This window comes from Megalobrama amblycephala, linkage group LG12, assembly GCF_018812025.1.
Source record: "Megalobrama amblycephala isolate DHTTF-2021 linkage group LG12, ASM1881202v1, whole genome shotgun sequence".
Taxonomy (NCBI): Eukaryota; Metazoa; Chordata; class Actinopteri; order Cypriniformes; family Xenocyprididae; genus Megalobrama; species Megalobrama amblycephala.
The window spans coordinates 14,661,569-14,675,978 of NC_063055.1; the positions used below are offsets into that span (position 1 = coordinate 14,661,569).

General features: G+C 35.7%; 3 protein-coding genes across 5 annotated transcripts in view; 1 reads left to right on the forward strand and 2 right to left on the reverse strand.

Annotated features, from left to right (window-relative positions):
* Window positions 1-2,311, reverse strand: part of cep104 (centrosomal protein 104) — a 32,494-nt gene extending 30,183 nt beyond the window's left edge. For 2 of the 3 annotated variants that reach the window (XM_048209026.1, XM_048209025.1), the window contains exons 1-5: window positions 2,145-2,309; window positions 1,412-1,538; window positions 1,038-1,211; window positions 803-941; window positions 664-726 (exon numbers count right to left, since the gene is read on the reverse strand). In XM_048209026.1, coding sequence (XP_048064983.1) covers window positions 664-726; window positions 803-941; window positions 1,038-1,211; window positions 1,412-1,524 — 489 coding nt within the window. In that variant the 5' untranslated portion in view covers window positions 1,525-1,538; window positions 2,145-2,309. Of the gene's footprint in view, window positions 1-663; window positions 727-802; window positions 942-1,037; window positions 1,212-1,411; window positions 1,539-2,144 lie in introns of all 3 variants that reach the window. The other variant, XM_048209027.1, reaches the window with a different exon arrangement.
* A 391-nt stretch (window positions 2,312-2,702) lies between these two features.
* Window positions 2,703-10,662, forward strand: lrrc47 (leucine rich repeat containing 47). Its single transcript, XM_048209029.1, has 7 exons — window positions 2,703-3,324; window positions 4,515-4,982; window positions 5,096-5,212; window positions 5,941-6,056; window positions 6,471-6,573; window positions 6,854-6,943; window positions 10,334-10,662. Exons 1-7 carry the CDS (start codon window positions 2,743-2,745, stop codon window positions 10,553-10,555), a joined length of 1,698 nt encoding a protein of 565 aa, XP_048064986.1. The 5' UTR covers window positions 2,703-2,742; the 3' UTR covers window positions 10,556-10,662.
* Window positions 10,663-12,933: 2,271 nt separating this feature from the next.
* Window positions 12,934-14,357, reverse strand: smim1 (small integral membrane protein 1). Its single transcript, XM_048209030.1, has 3 exons — window positions 13,998-14,357; window positions 13,434-13,553; window positions 12,934-13,323 (listed from the first exon to the last, which is right to left on the reverse strand). Exons 2-3 carry the CDS (start codon window positions 13,523-13,525, stop codon window positions 13,200-13,202), a joined length of 216 nt encoding a protein of 71 aa, XP_048064987.1. The 5' UTR covers window positions 13,526-13,553; window positions 13,998-14,357; the 3' UTR covers window positions 12,934-13,199.
* Between the last annotated feature and the right edge of the window lie 53 nt (window positions 14,358-14,410).

The following is a 14,410-nucleotide window of genomic DNA, read 5'->3' on the forward strand; positions in this document are numbered from 1 at the left end:
CATTATCGTTTCAGAAAACGAAAACTTTAAGTAAATTATTTAGGTCAAACTAATTAATTTAAAATTAAATTATAATATATAAATTAAAATATAATACACAAATTTAATACACATTTCTATAGGTGTCATTTAATTTTGATTATTTGACATTAATGTTTATGGACATACCCCCAGTTTGTGAGTAAATTAACATTTTGTACCATTTAAATTGTACTTTCTCAAATTAAAATCATCATCCTGTTTGCAGTCTAAATCAAATTCAGGAGCTAAACTAGAATTCAAAAGTATTCTCGATTCAGTTCTGAATGATGAATCACAATGATCCAAATGCTCAGCCAAACATTAAGGAATCATTCACAACATTTGTCAGTGTCTCTGGTAAATACCACAACTGAACAAGCCACAGTTAAGAAAAAAGAAGAATAAGAAGGAAAAAAAAAAAGAAATCAGATTCAGAAATCAGAAAGCATTGTTAAATTTGTTTGGTTGTACTGCCTAATGAGGAAAAGTCTCTAAAAATCATTGTAAGTAAAGCTGAACATTCCAGGCTGAAACATCAAATAAACTATTGGTCCAAACTCTCTGCTAAATCATTCTTAACAGTAATTTATCGCCACCTGGGGGATGTAAAGAGAACAATCCTATAAACAAACAGTTACTTACTGCTGTCCCAATATCATTTCCATCCACAGGGTCACCCAAAATATTTAGAGCCACCAATGCAACCTAGAATATAGGAAAGAATGTGAGATGACAATGATATAATTACAGTAAACAAATCTACCTATGAATCTGTTTGTACCTGATTATAAATGTTGTATTGATTAACATGGTTACTGTGAAATGTGAGCTTCAGGTAAGACCCAACAGCATCAACATGAACTGACTTCAGCTCTCTGGCTCTGAAACCAGTCTTCTCATTGTCAGACAGAGACACATACCTGAACAACACAGCACATTCAATACAGTCTTACTGATCACATTATACTTTGATAGTGACCAGAACAGAGAACCAGAACGTTTAAATCTTTCCTTACCCCAATCTATGGAGAATATGATCCTGCTGATGCGAGCTGGACTCTGGCAGTTTATCTCCTATGTGGAACTCGATCTTGGACGGGATCAGATACTGATGGGCCAGTAGCTGGAGTTTCCTTATGCGACATCTTTCCACCAACTGCAGAATGATTTCCTGAGGAAATGGACAGAACCTACACAAAATAATTGCAACTTAAAATTAAATATTCCTTCAAAACTGTACCCTTTGGTAAAAGCAACCATTATTATCAGCTATTAAATAGCCTTAATAGTTCATATTAATCAAAATAACTTTGTCTTTCAAACTAATCCTAACTAAAATAGATGCAAATATAAAATATATCCGTACATAACTAATATAAAATTCATTTACCTGGTGGATTTCCAACCAGTGATGGTGGGTGCATGGACCATCAGCTTTTTGGCACTGTAGTTTCCTTCATGACCAGACCAGCTGATCACAGTAAAGCCTATCTTATGAGGCATCCCGTTCCTGAGCTCTAATAAGGGATATGAACAGAACATGATGTTTAAGATCACTCTGACACATTTAAATAACTCCCAACACCCCAACAACTCATATATATATGACACATATATATATGCTAACTCCCAACACATATATATATGCTGGTTTATGCTGGATTTTTCAGCAGGGAGTTTAGAGTAAATAATTATCTCTGGAATTAAGCCATCTTTGGGCCGAGAAAAACCCCCCCCATAAAGATAACGTTTATAAAATGAACTATTAATTTTACAATAACAATGAAATGTATGTACGCATTTGTAGCTAGAAAATACTCCATGAAGTTTCCACATTGCTAAATATCTGTTGTAACACATTAATATCAGTTAAATATTGCAAATGTTTTCTAAGGTTTGCTGCATTTTATGAAGGGCCTTAATCATAACAATGATAGTTATGTAAAGAATTTAGCGTTAGCGTGCAATGTAAGTTAGCTAATCAAACAGTAACATTTCGGTTCCAACTCTTCCAAAACAGGAATGAGAATCTTTATCACAAATCACACGTTAACCACATACAGTTCAGAATAATTCGTTCTTAATATTCACTATTTGCCAGAAGGAATTTCAAATACGTTTACCCAAATATAGCAGTTGCCTACGTTCATCTCCATAACCACCGTTTGACAACTGAGACCTGTGCGCATGCGCGAGTTGTTTTTTCGGTCTTGAATGAATCCGGTGATTCTGAATGAATCATTTAGGTGAACGAATCGTTCTCGTTCTCGCTTGTTCACTTCATTGTCTGTTTGAAGTACTTATCTCCCGTGGAGTATTTATTGTAGTGACAAAAAAATCCAACCCAACACGCACACACACAGAGACATAAAAAATCCACTTCACCACCAATTGGATTATGACGTAAAGATCAGTAAACAAATCTTTTATACGAACGGATTCAAAAGATTCGAGTCACTCGAGTGAACCAAAACTCCAGAACGGGATGCTGTTACTTGTAGTTTTTTTAGAATGAGTCTTATGAGAGACGGTGTATTACCTTAAGTCAGCATGTAAAATTTATGAAAAATAAAAAAATATGTAATATGAAATGTTCCTTTAAAATTCCAATGCTTATAAAGTTAATTAAAATTTAAGAGAAAACTGATAAATAAATAATAAAAACGGCATCTACTTGAACGCTTCCGGGTTGTATTCACGTTCGGGGTTACGTTGGACAGCATGGCCGAAGAGAACAGCTCACTGAATATTTGGCCAGAAATAGAAAAAGCAGAAAAGGAGAATAGACGTGAGCTCGTGCTTCAGGGTTCAGCGATTGATAAAAAGATCCAGGACAGCGGCGGACTTCACGCGCGACTTTATTCACTCTCGCTCCTGAACTACCTGGAGATCAGTCAATGTCCCAGTTTACATGAGATCCACGAAAACATCAGACATCTGTCTCATCTACAGAGTCTCATCCTCTGCAGGAACAAGCTCACTTCAGTCCCAAAAAGCATCGGTGATCTGAAGACGATAAAGGTCCTGGATTTGTCTGTCAACCAGCTGCAGGCTTTGCCCGAGGAGATCTGTGCATTGAGCGAGCTCAACACTTTAAATGTCAGCTGCAACACCATCACTGCTCTGCCGGATGGTCTGAGCAAATGTGTGAAGCTCGCCAGCATCAATGTGTCCAAAAATGCGCTCTCACGGCTCCCAGAAGACTTATGGTGCTCCAAGCTGGAGCTCCTCAGCAGCATTATTGCATCAGAAAACGCGATAGAGGAGCTGAGCAGTCAAGTTCATAACCTGCCTGCTCTGAAGGTGCGTTTCATTTGTTAGTGAAATCCACTTGAAATTATACTGTCTTTGAATTGAATATGTAAATGGTTCATTAAATACAAATTGTAATTAGTTGTGATTTTGAAAACAATTCCAAGAGTGAAGGGGGTATATTATGTACTAAAGTAAAACACAATTTCCTATTATTATTATTATTATTATGTATGTATGTATGTATGTATGTATTTATTTATTTATTTATTTATTTTTATGGAAACATTTTAATATATTTTTATTCATTTTTATGCTGATAATAGGCCTATAATTTGTAATTTTTTAAAATTAAATTAGAAAAGAATATTAAATGGGTGTATTTATTAAACCATCTCATTAAATATCAATAATCAATTGTGATTTTTAGAAGTAATTCTAAAGATTGTAGGTGGTGTTCTCAAAAAAAAAAAAAAAAAAAAAAAAAAAAAAATATATATATATATATATATATATATATATATATATATATATATATATATATATATATATATATATATATATATATATATATATTTTTTTTTTTTTTTTTTTTTTTTTTTTTTTTTTTTTAGTATTTTTTATTTATTTATTTATTTATTTATTTTTACACACACCGGTCAAATTTTTTTATGTTTTTTAAAAAGTTTCTTATGTTCATCAAGCCTGCATTTATTTGATCAAAAATACAGAAAAAACAGTAATAATGTGAAATAATATTACAATTTAAAATAATGGTTTTCTTTTTTTAATATACTTTAAAATATTGTTTTTAAAAATCTTTGTTTTGCAAAGCTGAATTTTCATCAGCCATTGCTCCAGTCTTCAGTTAAATAGAAGCATTCCACTATTTTAGACCTATTTTTAAATTTAAGTAGTCAGTTGTGTGATTTTTTTTTTTATTTATTTTTTTTTTTTTTAGGTAGTGTATTATATATATGGTGGTGTAGGTGGTGTGCGCATATATATATATATATATATATATATATATATATATTATATATATAAATAAAATTTAATTGTACTTTTTTATTGAATTTAAAATATCTAAATAATTAAATTAGAAAATAATGGAAAATGCAAGCATTTCACAAGTGGTCTCAGAATATTTGGACATGACTGTATATTAATAAGCATTAGTATTATTTAAATTGCCAGGGTTGAATGTCTCCAGCATCTTCTCATGCATCCCACTTTCTCAGGTTTTGGATCTCTCCAGCAACAAGCTTCAGGAGCTTCCGTACGAGTTGGCCGACTGCCCCAAGCTGAAAGAGACTAATTTTAAAGGGAACAAGCTGAAGGACAAGAGGCTTGAGAAGATGGTGAATGGTTGCCAGACCAAATCAGTCCTAGAGTACCTGAGGGCAGGAGGGAGGGGAAAAGGCAAAGGCAAGCAGCAGGATGGAGAGGTGGGCGAGAAGGTTGACAGTGGCCGTAACGTCTCCAAGAAGAAAAGCGCTGCGAAGCAGAAAGGGAAAAAAGAGGCAGAGGAAGTGGATGAGCTTAATCGGATGATTGTGAGAGTTCTACATGCATCCGAAGCACCCACAGCTGTTACGGTGAAAGTTTCTGCAGGAATCAAGGATGTCCGGCCATACATAGTGTGCTGTATTGTAAAAGGCATGAACCTCAGACAAGGAAGTGCACTCAAGCGATTTCTAGTTGCTCAGGTGACACAGATTTCAACAAATATCTCATCCCTCAAACATAATGTATTCTGTCTGTTTCTGATTCATTTTAAATATATTCTATAAATATTCCTGTATTACCATTCTGTCTGCAGACCAAACTTCATGATGATATTTGTGCCAAAAGGACAACGGCTACCATCGCAACTCATGACCTGGCCTTACTAAAGGCTCCTCTGACGTATGACGTCAGGTCACCGGATACATTGAAGGTATCTGAGGCATTTTATCACTCTTTTGCTTGACATGTTATGGTTTATACCTCATATTCTTATGCACATTTAGTATAAATCCTTAATTCAACACAATTAAACAGTCTTGATCTTTCACAATCATACATGTCTCTCTAGTTTGTTGCGTAACTCGTCAATCAGAGCATCTCTACTAGTTGCATAACAGTCAAACAATGAAGGAACAATGAATATTTAATAACCGTTGTCGATACAGTTTTTATGAATGGTGGGAATCTGGTTTCAAAGCCACCATCTAACTAATGACACAGAGAAGTCCCATAATCCTCAGTTTTTAATAATAAATGAACAGTCCTTTTTCTCGCTGTTGTTTCTTTTGTGTTGACAGTGAATTCGGCACCTCTCTAAGAGGCCACAGGCTGTAGGACAATAGGATGTGTTACGTTGCTTCATTCTCATAATTGATGGTTTCATTTATTTGCCAGAGAACGGGCTTAAGCAATAAGCTAAGAGACACTTTATGCTATATTGTAGATATAGTGAGAGAAACCCCTTCAGCTGACTATATTCACAATAAACCATGTCCTTGAGTGCCTTATTGTGTTCATAAAATCTTTGCTTGCTGCATAATGAAAATATTATTGACAAATTTTCATTGAAACATTACGACCACATGTAAACCTGCCTACAAAACAGTACTTTGATAATACTGTCATATATGAATTGTTTTATTTTGGAAATATGTGTAGATAGTTCCTCTGGGTCGTAAGGAGATAAAGGCAGCTGAACTGCTGAAGCAACTTCAACAGGAAGCAGATGAACAGAGAAAACAGAAAAAACGACAAAACGTTTCAGGACTCCACAAGTAAGAAAACATGTATTGCATGCCTGATTATATAATATTAATAGCTGCAAATATTTAACATTATAATGACTTGTATGCAGTACATATTGAAACAGTAGAGGGCACAATCTCTCAAGCAAAAGAATGCAGAAGGTTTTGTGCTTCTAAAGCTTATAAATTTAACATTATTTCCAATTGCAAAAAAAAAGGGACCATGTCATGCTCCCTAACTGCATTGTTTACTATCTAAGCCCTTTCTAAGTGATCCGAAAAATATCCCTCGTTTGTCAGACACCTATCATGTTGTTGTGGGTAATTGGTGTAATTTCATCCATGTAATTGCACTGGCTGCACAGAACACGAAGTGCAAATACTGAGCTCATTATTCAGCGTTATTTATTATTCAGCATTTCATGAACAAATTCTTCATCACAGATACCTTCAACTTCTTGATGGGAAAGATCTCTACCCCTGCTTGGTTGACGCAGAGGATCATGTGGTCTCATTCCCACCAATCACAAACAGCGAGAGGACAAAGGTAATCTATGCAAATTAAGTGAAGTGTGCAGAGGTTATTTTAAGTCTTGATGATGAAGGTGGATGGCATAATCAGACTTGACTGATTTTATGACTTTATATGGTTTTTATGACATTTATCATTTATTCTTGTCCTTATTCATACATTCTTGTCAATGCAAATGTCTGTGTGTAGACATTTAAAAGAAAAGAATAACTGTCAAAATGCCTTTATAATTATTATTATTTTTATTTTAAGTCATTTGCCAAACATAATTTTTAGCAAACTTCTGTCTCTGCAGATAAGGAAGACCACACAAGAGCTGTTTTTAGAAGTGACCAGCTCCACCAGTCTGCAGATCTGTAAAGATGTCATGGATGCACTAATAATAGTAAGATATCACTAGTGTTTTATTTAATTGTATTATTTTATATTAACATATTTTCATTTGTTTTATTTTAAATATTTAATTTAGCATTTTTGTTTATTCACATAGGAACACAGTAATATAATAAACGGAGTGTCTATTTACACTAAGTGCAAATAGCATTCCTTGTAGGCAAATGCTTAACACTAGCTCCGCCCACCAATGTCTAGTAGGGCCACTCAAGTTTAAAAAAAAAAAAAAAAAAAAAAACTTTTTCCCCAGCTCGCATTTATTTTCAATAAAAATGAAAATAATGTTCTAAAAGTGGAAATAAACTGTGAACGAGTGTTTAATAATATTAAAAGTGTTTATTGGGTAGGGTAAAGGCTGATTTATACTTCAGCGTCGGACCTACGCCGGAGCCTCTGCGCCGTAGGCTATGCGTCTGTTTTCATTTATACTTCTGCGTCGTTGTCCGCGTCGACGTGCATGCAGACCACTAGGAGGCAGTGTCCGCGGTCATGTTGAGTATCAAAACAAAAGCCGAAGAAGAAGCAGCTCGTCATGTACGTTGTCAGAGAAGCTTACAAACAGAAACGGCAGAGAAGCGGCAAATAGGTAATGACTTTTGTTGCAGTTTGACTGTATGTGTCCTCTGAAACAGAGTGTTTTTCATTCATAGTGAAGTTGAAAGTGCTCGCTCTTTTCCGAGTGCTCCGCGCCAGTTTTTTGACCCGAGGGAGGAGTTCTAGCAGACCAATCAGAGCGCTTGCGGTCCGCGTAGAATTGACGCGTTGTTACCAAGCGGCAACCTCCCCCTTTCTCTCGTGAAGCCAATACGGAAGTAACTTAAACTGCGATTCATCGACTGGCCGCTAGGGACAGGCTCCAAAAGAGAGCAGAATCTCATAGAGTCCCATGTTAAATTGACCAAGTTTATAGCAGAAAAAAACATGTTTACAAGTTGGTTCAAATTGTGGTTTTGGTCTATACTGCTATTTTTGCCCTTCATGACAACTCTGAGGGGGGTGAATTTTTTTATAACTTATCCGTTTAAATTATATTAAGCCTTAAAGTTCTGCATAATTAAGGGCGTGGTCACTTGAGTGACAGGTAGATTGCGCTGCTGTCTGTGAGCCGTCATGTTACCTCAGCTGCCGCTGAATTTGGCATCTCAGCCGTATTTGTGCTCGATTATTTTATACAATTATAAAATATGGCTTGCTGCATAATATTCGAGACTGATGTGTGTCTGTGTAGATGTGCATGCATGGGGAAGAGACACAGAACACACGTTGTTGGATCGTGGCATTGGCTGAAAGTTTTGGTTGTGAGATTTACTACAATGACAATGGCGGGAGGATATCAAAATCCGACAGCACTGCTTGGATATTATAACTTAAACTGCTGCACTATTTTGAAAAAATATATACTTTGGACACAGGCTCATTTGTTTGTTAGATACGATCGTATACAGTTTTACAACATAAACGCAGCTCAGATTGCATCCTTTCTTGAAGAACGATGACAGAGAGCAGATCATTCAGAAGAAGTGTGACATGTTTTTTTGTTTTGCAATGGACACTCATATTTTACCCAAGTGCCACAGATTGGATTTATCTCGCGATCTCTATTTCATTATAAAGGTATGAAGTCCCATTTGATTTTCCATGTTGTTATTTGCACACCCAACACTAAGTTACTGGTGTTGGAGGATCTATATCTTAAAAAACACAGTAGATTGACAGTAAACCTTTAGAACGTTCTGATGATAAAACTTGTCTTCATTAATATTTTAGATCGTATCTAAGATAGATAGATAGCTCCTTTGCTGCTAACATGGTCACGTCGAGCTAGGCGGGCGTGTTTTCAGCAACCAGTCATATCAGCTCAAACCACCTCCCCGCCTCTTTGCCCATTTTCAGTTATCCGGGAGTGACGTGCGGTGACGCGCAGCTAAGATGGCCACGGCCTCATTTTCGCTTCAAAATTGCTGTTCAGAACTCTATGGGTGACGTCACGGACGCTACGTCCATATTTTTTTTACAGTCTATGGTTGTTACATTTTTGAAGAGGTGCACGTCAGGCTGCGTCGTATGCTACGCGTGCTATGCACAGCCTACGCCGTAGCTATGGCGTACACTCGACGCAGAAGTATAAATCAGCCTTTAGGGTTAGGGGAAGTTGTAGGGAGGTTTTTTATTGTCCCAATAAGGCAGCATCCATTTAATAATTTTAATAAATATAATCATTTACACTCTATGATATTATTGCATCCTGTTAATGTACAAAATACTGAGGTGCAAATAGTATCTGCCAATATGAAGTATAGATGGCCTAATTACTTTATACTCTTATTGCAAAGAACTGATACTTTTACATTGTGTAAATAGCATCTCTTGCAAAAAAAATGCTATTTTCACTAAGTGTAAATAGCATCTAATTGCCATTTGCACTTAGTTCAAATAGCCGCTGCCTAATATAAATTTGCAAAATAAGCCAAGATATTCACAAAAAAGGTTAATTAAATTAATGCTTTATCAATATCAATATCAGTCCAGCAGCGTCTGTTCTAGTACTACTTGTTTTTTTGTTTTTGTTTTTTACTTTCATATTGATTTATATTAGTACTGCTATGCTGTAAATAATGTACAATATTTTATATGAACTATCTGACATGCTGTACAGTAGGGGCACTGATTTGAGTCTGCCCTAGCGCTGTTATGGTATTTGACTGCACAGCTTTTGAATGCTGATACCCTTGTGGAAGAAATGAGCTCATCTTTCTGCAGTCACACACACACACTTGGTGTACAGTGTCTCGGGGGCATTGCACCATCACAAAATGCAGTTCCAGAGCCCCTGACTGCTGCTGATATTATTAGTCAGGTTGTCCTTTTAATTTAATTAATGTTCCTACATTATAGCATTTTTGTTTTAATTTTCCAATTTTTGCAATTTAAAAAAAGTACTGTACCTGACATAATGGAAAACCGTGAAACGTGACATGGAAGATAAAACCAAGCATTTGGTTTAGATTGCAGCAATGAGATTTCCTTCATGATACAAATGACCTGTCCCACTTTCGCATGTTCTTTTTTTAACGACAGCTCAAATAACTACTGAATATTTTACTATAAGATAACATAAGACTCTCTGAATTATCACACTTTCAGTGACATTGAATCAGTTATCATCTGGGTCAGTGCATTCAAATGACTTTCATCAGCAATTGTGTTATTACTGAGTACCAAGAGAATCTGCTCCTGCTGTTTAAATGCATATGGTTTCACATAGTTTTTCTCCTCTAAAGGCACTTCACACTAAACAAGCATTTCTTTAAGCATTGATTGCAGCCTTTTTGCAATGGAAAACGGCATTTTTTTCCCCTAACTATTCTTGTTTATATTTCAGAAAATGGCAGAGCTTAACAAATTAGCCTTTGAATTCAAGGACGACGTGGGCTCGGATGAAGAGGCAGATGTGATTTCAGATGGTCCCGCAGCAAACCCGGCCTCCTCTGAGCTGACTGTACTACAAGTGAAGGTTGTGGATGAAGAAGGAAACCTTAAAGTGGTCTACCCATCAAAAACTGACCTGATGTCCGACGTCAGCAATCTATCAGTCATCCGATAACAAAATTCAGCTGTTTTTTCATTGTAATTTTGCAATGCATTTAACCCACTTTCCATAAAATTCTGTCTCTAATCCAATTAAAACAGCTATTAAAACATTAATTTAAATATTGTATGTAGTGGTTTTCATTTACACTCCCTAAGGTGTCTATTCCAAAAAATAAAAAATCAAGCTTTTGTGTTTATGGAACACAGATTTATACTTCTAAATATAATTTAATATGAAGTAGTTACTTTGTCCTTGTCAATTAAATAAACGTCACATTTTTTGTAAATTCCCCTTGTTTCACTAATTTCCCCATTGGGTGAGCTATAGAATTATACAGTGAAATCTTATATCATGCACTTGAGCAAGGTTTTAACCTCAAGTTGACTGTGAGGAACTTTAGTCCTTCTAGATGAATAACAACTACATCAATATCAAAACTCGTAGTTTAAGCTCCTAACTAAAGTTAGCATTAACCACTTTAAAAATGCACATTTTCAAACATTTTTAGTGAACACTTAACATTGTTTGCATCCTGTGTTTGTACCCGTGGAGCACATGAATGCTCCGGGTTTGGTTACAGATCAGATGACTGGTGGACTCAGGAAATGTAAAGAGGAGGAGAGTAAGTCCGAGCTGTCTATAAGAGATGCAAGTAGGACTCTGTCTCTCAGGACAGTCCATCATGGCACATGACATTGACAGCAGACTATTTTGCTAAGGTCTTATTAAAAAGTTATGAAAATGACCCAGAGTGACCAGAGAAATGACAATTGGGACCGCAGGACAAGATGGAAGAGTGGATCTAACAAAACTCATAATGGCATCCAAGAGAATTTCCATAAGCTTGAGACTTTTAAGACCTCCAGCCCATCGGTGCCCATTTGTCTCGAGTTGATTGGAACGAAGGGATCCTATCATTTATCATCAGAGGGGAAATTGGCCGGCAATGGTACAGATCAAACCTGCAAAACTCAGAAGATTTTAATGCCGAAGGGGAACGATGGCAGGACTTTGGCAAAGAGTAGCTCGCTGCCTCCAATTTACAGCCCAAGAATATCTACCATATCCATGTCTAGTGCAAAAACCTGTGTGCCAAGCTGGAGGGTAGGATGTCAGGAGAAGAAAGCCAATATCTTGTCCACCAGCGTAAAGATGGACAAGGCATTGTTTAGCAGACAAAAGCAGGGATGTCAGCTGACTGCAACCACCCAGTTGATTTGCAGTGGGCTGGCTGTCTTTAATGAGAGAGTGCTGGTTCAGAACCAAGAACTGAGACAGGACAGGTTGAAGATTTCTGATCCATCAGCAAGGCAACTACACAATGGATCTCTGGGTGTAGAGCCCAGCAACGTCAGTGCCAATGACAGAGAAGCGATGAAAGAAAGGATAAGGGACACAGCGAGTGTATCTAAGGGCAGACCTGTGCAGACACGCTCTGATTCGGCTATTGAGATGGAAAATGAGGAGGACGTGAATGAAATGATAGACAATCAGGAGGATGAGTATTATACTAACCAACGGATCGCAGCGTGGATCGTCAAAGTAAATGCAAGCTTGTTTTCTCCATTAAAAGATGAGATTATTGATCAAACACTAGAAGAGCAGGATGTGGATACTATTAAAATCATCTACGACCAGGACTGATGTCTAATGGAATGTTAATTGTTAACAGTGTAATAATATTCAATTTGGTAACATTAGTTAATGCATCAGGTGTCTTGTTCATTCTTAAAACAGTAACTTAAACGTGAAAAGTTGTCTACTGTTCAAAAAGGCTGAGGGCAGTAAGATATTTTTGATCAAAATACAGAAAATGGTAATATTGTGAAAAATTATTACAGTTTAAAATAAATGTTTATATATATATATTTTCAGCATCATTACTCCAGTCGTCAGTGTCACATGTTCCTTCAGAAATCATTCTAGTATGCTGATTTGGTGCTTAAGAAACAATTGATATTATTATCAGTGTTAAAAACAGTTGTGCTGCTTAATATTTTTGTGGAAACCATGATACATTTTTGGCTTTTTTTTATTAATAGAAAGTTAAAAAGAACCACAATCAATGTGCATAATTGCTGAAAGTATTAATTTCTTTTAAAAATTCTTACTGGTCCTTAATTTTTGAATGGTAGTGTAGAAATTAATATTGCCCTAGATTAATAAATGCTGCTGTGAAAGTGTTGTTCACTTTAGTTTATAATAACTAATGCATTAACTATGTTAACCAATTTAACCTCATTTTAAAGTGTTTACTGTTCTTTTTTGTAACTTTATAATTTTTTAGTATTGCCATAATAGCAAACTGTATATGTTGTGACTTATATTATGTTTTTTGAATATGAGATGGTGAGATCACTGACATTTAAAAATAAAATACAATAAAATCTGGTCTGTTTTTGACTGAAGATTTTTATTTGTTTATTTGTTACATTTAATTGGTTAAGATATTGAGTTAAAATAAATGTAATGTATATGTCTGAGTTGCAGAGTAGCCATTTTTTAACAAAAAAAAATGATGAATGTTGGTACTATGATAAACAGCAATAAACCAAATGTTTTCTTGATGGACATAATTCATATTGCAGCCATAATTCAAATAGCAGCCAGTTTTTTTTCAATATCCAGTTCCTTCAAGATATGTGGAGTGTCCTCATCAGCCTCTGTGAACGTAGTATCCTGTGATGTATCCAATTATGTATGTAACTACCACCACGGTCAAACACGCTGCCACTTTCAGCCCAATACCCAGCCGTCCAGTGCACAGACTGTTATAGAGTCTGTATGGGCACAGATGTGATTGACATAAGTTATCTTACTAACAACTTATGAAGCTATGCTTTATTTTTCAGTTCTCTGAACACTAGATTCATATAGAGCAGATTCTCACCCAGTCAGTCTGGACTGTGATTGCGGTACACGCATGTTCATGTTGTCTTCGCTCCAGCGGTTGTACTGAACACTGGCCTCATTGGACTCCATTTCCCTCCAGCTTTCTGCTCCTCAAAGTCTGCAACAAAGAAAGCAAAAAGAAAAAGCTACAAGCAAGCTATTTAAACAAAAGCTTATCCTTCAACTTTTAGACATACATCACTTCAGGAAAGTGATTTTGCAGAGCTTAATAATAGACAAAGCTTTATTTACTTTCAGGTAATGGGCTTGGCTGTGTTTTGGAAAGTAATCCATCTAGTCTAGTTATCCATGAAAAAGAAGAGTTAATGAATAATATAAAGCATGTTATGTTAGTGACTGAAGTCTATAGTACATATAATATGTCTATATTTTGTATTCATATTCAATGTTTCCCTCTTAAAGAGTTTTAATTGTTTTGCCCCAAATTCAAAATTTGTACTGCATCACATATAAAATGTTTGAATCAAAATATTGATCGAATGATTTTTCATTCTTTATTTGCAAATCTGTCAGTCGATTAAAGAGTAATTTGAATACTCACAGGTTCTCAGGACATCAACTGGGAAGTCATCAAATCTTTAGTCTCTCACACTGTCTTGTGTGTGTCATTTAAAGAGCAGCGGGTCCATGAGGTCATTTAGGTAACCTTTGCTCACAGCCTGTCATAAATGAAATCCCTAAACTGCTATCCTGGTTAATAAAAATAAACTTCTCTTGTTCCCTGAGTGAAGTAGACTTATTGTAAAGAACTAGTGTGTCATATTATTAAATAAATAAATATTTCATTAAAAGCAGTAACATATCTTTATATAAATAAGTTAAATCCCTGCAGAAGTGGATACACTTTCAGTTATAATAGTTGTCTTTCCTTGATGTTAATACTTTTCATTATTCACCTGCCAGTTTGCTCACTGTAGGGAGAGAAAACGTCCATGTATTTTACAGAAAATTAGT

Coding starts and splice junctions, on each gene's coding strand:
- lrrc47 (XM_048209029.1), top strand. CDS start 2,743: ATGGCCGAAGAGAACAGCTCACTGAATATTTGGCCAGAAATAGAAAAA. Junction 6,057..6,470: donor AACGTTTCAGGACTCCACAA/GTAAGAAAACAT, acceptor TCTTCATCACAG/ATACCTTCAACTTCTTGATG. Junction 6,574..6,853: donor CAAACAGCGAGAGGACAAAG/GTAATCTATGCA, acceptor CTGTCTCTGCAG/ATAAGGAAGACCACACAAGA.
- smim1 (XM_048209030.1), bottom strand. CDS start 13,525: ATGGAGTCCAATGAGGCCAGTGTTCAGTACAACCGCTGGAGCGAAGAC. Junction 13,324..13,433: donor TCACAGTCCAGACTGACTGG/GTGAGAATCTGC, acceptor GTGCCCATACAG/ACTCTATAACAGTCTGTGCA.